This window comes from Acanthisitta chloris, unplaced genomic scaffold (assembly GCF_000695815.1).
Source record: "Acanthisitta chloris isolate BGI_N310 unplaced genomic scaffold, ASM69581v1 scaffold17077, whole genome shotgun sequence".
Lineage (NCBI taxonomy): Eukaryota > Metazoa > Chordata > Aves > Passeriformes > Acanthisittidae > Acanthisitta > Acanthisitta chloris.
In genome coordinates this window covers 2,484-11,845 of record NW_008682212.1, presented here as the reverse complement: position 1 = coordinate 11,845, position 9,362 = coordinate 2,484, and the positions used below count along the sequence as shown (strand labels likewise).

At 43.0% G+C, this 9,362-nt stretch overlaps 1 protein-coding gene across 1 annotated transcript; it reads right to left on the bottom strand.

Annotated features, from left to right (window-relative positions):
* Positions 1-873: 873 nt before the first annotated feature.
* NUDT5 (nudix (nucleoside diphosphate linked moiety X)-type motif 5) lies at positions 874-7,613 on the bottom strand. Its single transcript, XM_009078439.1, has 9 exons — positions 7,510-7,613; positions 5,537-5,604; positions 4,851-4,903; positions 4,067-4,174; positions 3,497-3,592; positions 2,439-2,540; positions 2,020-2,028; positions 1,259-1,312; positions 874-983 (listed from the first exon to the last, which is right to left on the bottom strand). The coding sequence occupies exons 1-9, from the start codon at positions 7,570-7,572 to the stop codon at positions 874-876; spliced, it is 663 nt and encodes a 220-aa protein (XP_009076687.1). The 5' UTR covers positions 7,573-7,613.
* Positions 7,614-9,362: the final 1,749 nt, after the last annotated feature.

Below are 9,362 nucleotides of genomic sequence, written 5' to 3'. Positions count from 1 at the left end.
TGGGTACTCGGATGTGTCCTTGAGAGGGAAAGCTGAAAGGCTCTGTGCTCAGGGTGAAACACCTCCCACCTTCAGCAGAAGTCCCTGGCTGGGTCCTACACCATTCCAGTTTGGACCAGTTGATATTGTCACCATCGTCGTCACCCACAAGGATCATTGAGTCCAACTCTTGGCCTTGCACATGACACCCCCAACAATCCCTGAGAGCATTGTCCAAATGCTCCTTGAACTCTTTCAGGCTTAGTGCTGTGACCACCTCCCTGGGATCCTGTTCAGTGCCCAACCACCCTCTGAGTGAAGAACCTTTTTCCAATATCCAACCTAAACCTCCCCTGACAGAGCTTTGTGCTGGTCCCTTGGGTCCTGTCACTGGTCATCAGAGGGATCAGTGCCTGCCCCTCCAGTTCCCTCATGAGGAAGCTGCAGACTGCCATGAGGTGTCCCCTCAGTCTCCACTTCTCCAGGCTGTTTGAGTTGTTTGAGTGCTGCTGCTTGTGCCTGTGGGCAAGAGAATCGTGTCCCCTTCGTGCCATCTGCCTCGTCTGGAGCATGTGGTGCCACAACACAACCACAGTTACCTAAGCACCTTCCCTGGAATGAGCCAGAAGTGCAGAGATGAATGTAGTGAGAAACGAGCCATTCTGAAAATTAAACAGCACTTTTATTACGGATATTCTGTCAAGGCATGATAGACTGAGCAGTTAGGAATGCTTTTTGTCACAGAATTACACATGAAAATCACAGAATCATTCCCACAAATACTTTGTTTTGCCCTACATGTAAAGCAAAGGACCTTGATTACAAGAAGAGTTGTACGTTTCAGCCATCTGAACTGGGCAGTTAGTTTTCAAATGAATTTCTCATTGTCCAGTTTTAAAACTTGGTGAAAGGATCTTGGACAGGTTTTTCTGCTGCACACTTCAGAGCCAATGCGTAGGTGTAGACCCTGGCATCTACAGCAAGGTGATCTTGTGCTACTAGCTCTGGAAACAAAAGCACAAAATTAGGGGATGCTGTTAAAACCTCTCCTCTACAGGAATGCAAGCCCTTCACAAAAATTGTGTAGCATTCCAGACAGGAATTCTCAATGTTAACACCTACTGCTATCACTGACTTTCATACCTGGCCAGGTCTCTCATGGCTTTTTGCTTAAGATACAGTATTCTAGGGTGAGAAATGCCATGAGGAGCTCTGAAAAGAGAAGTTAAGGGTTTCCTGAAGCTTGCATTAGTGCATTTATGTGCCATAAGGCTCTTACCATCAATTCTTTGCAGTAGGTCGTTCTTTGGAAGGGAAATAACTTCCACAAATTCTAGGAGAGAAGAAAAAAATGTACACACCCTTAAATTAGTAAACAGCAGAGAAAATTTATCTGTGTCCTGATTCTTGCAGTTTAGAAGGGGAAAGAAACTGACTTGATGCTCATCACCATCCAAAAGCTGTGAACATTCATGGATCAAAACCAGGTCAATTAAATGGGAGAAGGCAGTGACTGGGGTCATTAGAAAACATGTTTGGCAGAAAGAAGCTGGGAAACAGCTGGGAAAAAGGTGTAGCTGACAGCTACAGAGGATAAGAATCCTTCCAAAAGGAGACCTTCTCCCTTCTGAGAATGGAAAATAAAGTGGACTTTGGCTTCTGCTGGTACAGGAATGGATTTGAGATGCATTTCCAGACCAAACCAACACAAGGAGTTTGTTCATAATGACTTTGGCTTACACCTCCCCCATCTCTCTAAATTACTTGCCTCTGGGGCTTGACCTGCAGCTATTGTGGGTTCAGTCATCTGTATTTCCTGATTGCACCAGTGTTATAGATGCAATACTTGGAAAGATAATTGATGTGATAGTGCCCCACAGGAACCTTCATGTCTAGGCCAAAGTCAGTCTCAGGCATGTTTGATCAGGGTCAGGAGATCAACCAAGCACAAATAAAAACCAGTTTTAACTGACATTTCCTAAGTAAAACTTGCCACACGCAGATCACACTTGTCAGTGGGAGCACAGATACATTACATACCTCCATCATCTGCAAGTGAAAACAAAAAGTAGAAAATTAAGGGGTTTGATATACACTATAGAGTTTACAACTAAAAAGCATTTTGATAGCTGACTGATTGTGAGTGACACTGTAATTACTTCTAGGGTGAAGCTGCAGCTGAGAGGACTATCTAGGTTCACAGGTGCTTATGGCCCACCCTGAAGTTTGGCCCTGAAATGTCTCATTCTGGGTGTGCCAAGAGCTAACCCTTCACACAGAGGCCTCCCCAGTGAATTCAGCAGACACACACTCTGCTCATCTAGACTGCAGGATGTGATCTGAAGGACATGCAGCATCTAAATCAGCTGGGACAGAAGAGATGGATGGTGAGGGCAGTTCTTTTAAACCCATTTTTTGTTATCTTCTCAAACTTTTCAAATACATGGGACAAAGCTCACCAAGTTTCTGCTTAGGTCTTGTATTCTCAGCCTTATCTCCATTAATGATGACATTCACGATGTGTGTTGTGCTGTTTGACATTCCTGGGTCCAAGCACAGAGCTGCCAACAAGCACAGGAGAGGTTAATTTTCAAAGCAGGAGTCAGACACCTCGACATTTGAACAAAAGCCTTCACAGCAACGTGTCTGATACAGCAGGAGAACAGACACGTGGCACAGGTTCACACTGGAAGAGCAGCTAAAGGTTTGATTCACATGCAGTTAAAGTGATGTTTCTGTAACTCTCAGCTCTTCTACAGATCCCTGGTAAGGCTTGTGTCCAGCAGCTAAGTTTTCTTTCCATTCCACAGACTGAAGATTTAACTAAACTATCCCATACAGACTTCCTCAGCCTATTGGAGTCTAATTTTGCCATCACCTGCCTCCACCTCTCTGTGCCCACCATGCAGCTGTACCTGCTAACCAACCTCAGCTGCAATGACATTTCTGGGAAATCATATCTGTTGCCTCACCTTTCTACCTTCTCAAGTTTGATTTCTGATCCTTGTTTCTCCCTCACTGCATTTTATGTAGGAAGCATGGGATTGGCAACAATCACGTTCCAAAGGATTTCTGAATTTCCTCCAGTTATTCTCTCCTTTCTGGCTGGAGAACCTGAGTAGTCACCTCCCCACAGCTGACAGGAGGGTGACTTCCACTCAGGCTGCATCATGCGGCTATTTTTTTCTACCTAAGTTCACAGAAGTCCAGTAATTTAGACATTCATACTCGAATTCCAAATCACAGCTTGAACAATTGGGTTTTGTGTAAAGCATCTCAATGAATAGTAAATTTTCCCCCTACAGACATCAAACTTTCTTCAGACCTGTGTGTGTAACAGAAGTTCAGCAACTGACTCACATCAAGGACTTCAGTGGCACAGCCAGGAGATGCTACTCCGCTAATCTGCACAGGCTTTTGCTGTACAGATTTTTCCTTTGGTTTAGGGCATTTAGGCTTTTTGAGTAGCCATCAAAGACAGAATGAACTTTGGTGGGGAAATGAAAAAAGCAAAGACCTGGAGTACAGTCAATGACCTCCCCCTTGTACCCAGTTTCCTCCTTCAGCTCTCGCAGGGCAGCACTTTCTGCAGACTCGTTTTCCTCAATGAGGCCTGGGAGATAAATAACACAGGACAATTAAAAACCTACTGCTTAACTGCAGTGCCCATCCCAAGCTTTATGGAAAAGGTGAAACATCCTCACTACCCTAATTTTACAGAGGGACAAACTGAAGCACCAGGAAGGATTCCAGTTCCTGAATTCATCACTCTGCTGCCCACATCCTGAACTGGTTAGCTACAGAACCATGTTGCCTTCCCAGGAAATGGCATCAATGTTCTCATGAGGGAAAGAAGCCAAAAGCTTTGACTTTTAGAGAAAGGAGAAGTGGGAGGAGATTTCTCCAATCTGCTAAAACAAACTAATTCTTGTTTTCTTCATTATCAAATACTCCTACTTTGGAAGAGCACACTGAGCTCAGCATGGTTTTCCAGCTAGAGCTAATTGCTAGATTGATACCCCAAGCACAACTGAACACACTGAACTGTCAGCTTCATGCAACTCATCTGAATGTTCCAGTCACTTACCTGCAGGAAATTCCAAGCAGTAGCCATTGATTGGGGGCCTGAACTGTTTCACTAGGACAATGCAGTCATAGTGCAGAGATCTCTGTAGCACTGCAATCACTGCTACACCTACAACAGTGATGGAGGACACGAGTACATATTGAGTACAGCAGAAAGGATTTGGTGCTAGACCTGGAAAGGAGCCCAAGCTGTGTTACTCTGAGCATTAAACACTCAAGTGTCTCCTGCAGAGCCCTGAATGATGAATTTCAGCTCTTTATATCATGTGTGGGGAGAGATAAAAGCTCCAAAGAGGATCTTCAAAGCACCCTAACAAATGAGAGGCACAGGTAGCTAGCAAGACTGAACCACAGTCCACCAGTTAGCTAGGGAAGGGCTGTCCTGCCTGCAGAGACTGCTAGGAAGCCACAATATGGAACTCCCTCCTATGCTCCTCTAATGGCTAAATCGTGTTCCTCTTGTGCCCAGAGAAAAACATGTCCTTAGCCCCTAACAGCAGACCCAACTCACCAGTCTGTGAGCCACAGTGTACCAGAGCATCCCTGATGTCTTTGGAATTGCTCCATTATTCTGAAGTGAATACAATGACCTTGGGAAAGCACTCCTACCAGTAAGGTCTGATTCTTCAGCACTTAAGGTAGCATTTCTTTAGCTCAGGGGTAGAGCAAGCTCTGCTGAGCTGTGTTCTGAATCCTCATTCCCTCAGAAACAGCTCTAAGTCTGCACTGGGAGTTTATCAGGAGAACTTCCACGGGGAAAAAAATGCAAACAAAAAAAGCCTTACCATCGGCTGTAACTCCCTTTTTGTTGCCAGTACGCTTTACAGTTTCCCAAGTTCTGTTTAACATGGAGAAAAGAACAAGAGAACATATAAGTCAACTTCCACCCTTGCTGCTTCCATTTCAAAGCAAAATCTACCATCACACCATGAGGCCCCATAAGAAATCAGATGGCCTTAGGCAGGCCCTGTCACATAGTGGCACTATAGAATGTCTGTAGCATAATTTTCTTTTGCTTCCTTAAGAAAGGAGAGAGAAAATAGTTAATTAATGATCATTTAAGATCACTAAAAATAAGGGAAAGACATAAATGACTGTCACAGAATAGGCAAGTCCTACAAAGTCATCCTGGCAAAGAGCAAAATAAAGCAATTTATGTATAAAACATGTCAGATTTTGCAGGAAAATGATGTGACAAGATCACATGAATTCTATCTGTGAATCCACCAGTTCACAAGGAACTGGAAATGCAATGTAAACCAGGGTCCAATGTGCCCCAGAGGACTTAGGAGGCAAATCCAATCCCACCTGCTGGAGGAAGATTCTTTTCTCCGAGCAGTGTAAGCTCTGAAGGAGCAGCACAATGAACAGCTCTCACCTGGTGTGGAGTGATGTGTTTGCAATGCTCATGTTCCCTAGCCTGGGGCCACTCTGTGCAATTGGGAATCTGAAATACTACAGAGGCAATTACCTGGTTTTACCGAAGGGATCAGTGTAAGTTGTTTCTTCAAGCTTCAACCATTTTCTTTCTACGATTACCTAAAATAAAGAATATTTTGTTAAATACCTTCTAAGATTAATCCCAAAGGCTAAAGGGAGGAACAACACAATTGGTTTTGGATTCTTTTGAAGACACGATTTCAGCATCACAATTCGTGCAGGAATGTGCAACGACATTCCTGCAGCTGATGCTGAAAAGAAACACTTATAATAAGCCCAAGAAAGTAACTTTTCTTAACGTGACCTTTATAACCAAGTTTCAATGAATTCAGTGGGATTTTATGTACTGGAAAGTCCTCACCTTTTTAGAAGGATTTTGCAAGGGTCATGTTTCAGCTGGAAAGGGTCACTGGGCTGCACAGACTTTAGCTCTGCTGGTGCAGAGAGCATGGCCTGACAGCTGAGCATGCCAGGCTGGAAACCAAACTACCCTGAAACTTCTCTGCCCTGATCTCACACTGTGGCCTTGTGTAACTGCTGTTTTCTGCAGCTCTGGGCAATACACACCTGCCCTTTAGCATTTCTGAGAGCTGCTGATGGAGTGCTTGGCATTAAGACTCTGACAAAGTGTCTTTCCTGAGCTAAATGAGTTCATCTCCTCTGTGATGTTTCCTCATCATTTAAACAGGAAAAAACCCTAGACATTAGCCCAGCAATTTACTTCTTTGAATGTAACTTGTTTTAGAATGAGTTATTTTTGTTGATTTGTGTGTTACTTTGATGGGCAAGTAACACCTGCTTTGCTTACAAGAGCCTGACTGTGGGTTTCCAGAAACAAGAGGAATGAAGTAAGATCAGCTGCCACTTTCATGGAAGAAGATATTCCAACATCAGACCACACAGTCACTGCAGAGTTACAGAACCCCTTCTAGTACAAGGGTTACTGGCACAGGCATGGAAAATACTTCCCTGTATTAAGCCCACAAAATGAAAAAAAATATGTAAGATCTAATTACAAACTTCTGGTGCCACCAGAGTAGAGTATTTTGAAAGAGAATCACTAAAAGGCATTGTGAAAAAAACCAAACAACAAAACAAACAAAACCCCAAACAAAACCAAGCGAAAAAAAAGAGGATAAAAAGAAAATGCTCACTGCAAAAACCCAGATCTTAACAGAAATCCCAAACAGGTTACAAAAATCAAACCCTTTATGCTTGAGAAATATTCATATTTAAAAAATACCCAAAGGAAAAGACATAAATATAACCCAAACAAATATCTTCTCTCCTGAAAAAGTTTTGTACATTGAAACCTAAGGAAATTACAGGAATGTGTTCACAGAAGAGCCACTAAAAGAAACTACATTTGTGTTAGGACAGTGTGACACTGCCAAACTGCCTTAACAACAGCTATTAACTTTTAAGAATCCAATTAAAAGAGAACAGAAACAAATATAGGCAGTTTAAATTAGGGTCAAAGTGCTCCTAAGAAGCAGCCAGAAGTACCTCCATAATCCTCCTTCAGGATTGATATCAATCTTAATACCTCCTTGCTAAAGTCTTTAGCACAGCAACTACCTAAACTCAAAGCCTTTCTGAAGCATGAAAGGTGGAACAATCCTGAACGTTGAGGCAACCCTTGTCGTGTGAAAGGAACAGAAAACAAGGCTGAGTTTCATGACCCACCGATTTGTAAAGTCTCTCAGAGGTATCAGCATTATTTTTTCTGAACATTGAAAACCTCCTGAACAGACAATACAAGAAACAGCTGCAAAATCTGAAAAAAAAAGAAGCAGCTTAAAATAATGCATCAGGTTTCTCTCTCCCCACTGATCATCTGTATGATTATTTCAACAGAGAGGAATGTCACCTTTTTTAAACTCTGTCAGGAAGAAATGTTGTCTATGGAGATTTACAAACGTAGCATTTCTTACTCTGCACTCTCTCGGATCAGTCTCAACAGTCATTCAACAACAAAACGTGTCAAACCCAAACGTGCTGTACCTCCTCCTTAACGACGAACTGTTTGGCTGGTTTTGGAACCCCTGTGGATGTCTCAGCTGCCATTTTCAGGATGTCAGGCTTTTCCCCTCCTGTATAAAGTCCAGATATATGAAACAAGGTCAATATTTGCTTTCAGTGTAAAGTTAAAAGGTTCATTTCTGCATTCTGAATTAACAAGTATGGTTTGCAGGAGAAAGTCAGGGACATGTCACGGCAGGTTCAATTCACATGTTCAGCTCCACCCAATGGTGTCAGTCATGTAATTCAGAGGAGAAGCATGAATTTGGGTCAAATCCCTGATTTGCATAGTTGTAATCGTCCTATCAGCTGCTGAGCAGCTATGCCGACTGAAGATTTCTTAACTATTTAGATGTCAGACACACAGAGACAAAATTCACCCATTCCAGTCCAATTGTTTCATTCTGATCTGGGTGAAGTGCTCTGTCAGCTGTGTGGACAACAGGACTACACACTCTGCTGTGGAAGTGGGAAAAAGAACCTCATACCAAGAGGATTTCAGTGCTAAAAACTGCTGTTAAGAATCAGAACTAGAACCTACCTCCACCTTACATGACAAACACATAAATGACTCAATCTCCCACCAAAAGACAAGGTCAAAAAGCCACACCAGTGTTGCAAGTCTAGGTGGCACGTGGAGCTGGTGTGACCAAAGCATGTCAGTCTCGTGCTGGGAATGATGTGCAAAAGGCACTGTAATATATGCCCAAAGCAAAGCTCTGCACCTGCAGCTCAGTGCCTCAGCCTGCATCCCCACACCCCCTAGGGAGGTGATTGTCCACCCACTCCCTCAGTCCAGTTCCAGCAGAGCAGGAAAATATGCTGTGCTGGAGACAGACCCTGTCTCACTGCAGGGCCACAAGGCACTTTCTGCACACGAACTTATACCAAGGAAACTCATCAGTGACATTAAGTCGTAATACTGAAGTGCTGCAAATGAGTGTGAATCATGAAGCAAAAGCCAGTGCAAAGAAGCAAATTCTCTGAACACCAGGAGAGATGCGATAAAGATGTCCATCATCCAGAGTACTGATGGTCATAACCTTCCCATGAAGTCAACAGGAATCTTTCTGTGACTTCCACTGTGCCTTAATAAGGCTCTGTGAGGTCTTTAGTAATGAACAATACCAGAAGTGTCACACTCAATTTTAGCACTTTCATTTTTTACTTAATCTTTATGCTTTTATGACAGTGTCTACCACACATTTGTGAAACATGTGAAGAGCAGGCAGCAACAATCAGCTTTCTTACATACTGGATTTGCATCTAATACCACTAAGTAGTTAAAAGGAATAGGTAGGACTAAATATTTATCAGCAGGGGTAAAACTAACATACCTAAATCCATTTCCCCAGTCTGTACACAGGGCAGGCTCGCTCTTAAAACAGTCTTGTTGGATGAGGAAGGTCACAGAGGCCAAATGCTGATACTGGTTCTATGTAACATAAATCTTGAAAAGAAACTCTGACCTGTTAAACCCAATTCTGTTCTTTAAAAAATATGTTCTGTTAGCCTGTCTGAAAGGAATGAAGCTCCTACACAGGTTTCCTATCTACCTTACTTATGTGAAAAACTGCTCAAGAACGTCACTTGCTTTTCTTCCAGTTTTGTCCCACGTTAGTTTAGTCAGTCACTACCCATTTGTTCCTGAGCCAGCAGTGCCTGGAACTCCCTTCACTCAGGATTTAAGAGTTTTATCTGGACAATGGCCATGGTCTCTTGCTGTGACTCTCAAAGACAAGTTCAAGCTTTCCACTAAATTTATGCAATAAAAGCACAGCCCAGCACAGCAGTTCCAAGAGGTTCCTAGTCCAGAGGAACAAAGAGGGCTCTTG

Coding starts and splice junctions, on each gene's coding strand:
- NUDT5 (XM_009078439.1), bottom strand. CDS start 7,572: ATGGCAGCTGAGACATCCACAGGGGTTCCAAAACCAGCCAAACAGTTC. Junction 4,904..5,536: donor GATCCCTTCGGTAAAACCAG/GTAATTGCCTCT, acceptor CATGTTAAACAG/AACTTGGGAAACTGTAAAGC. Junction 4,175..4,850: donor AAAGGGAGTTACAGCCGATG/GTAAGGCTTTTT, acceptor TCACTGTTGTAG/GTGTAGCAGTGATTGCAGTG.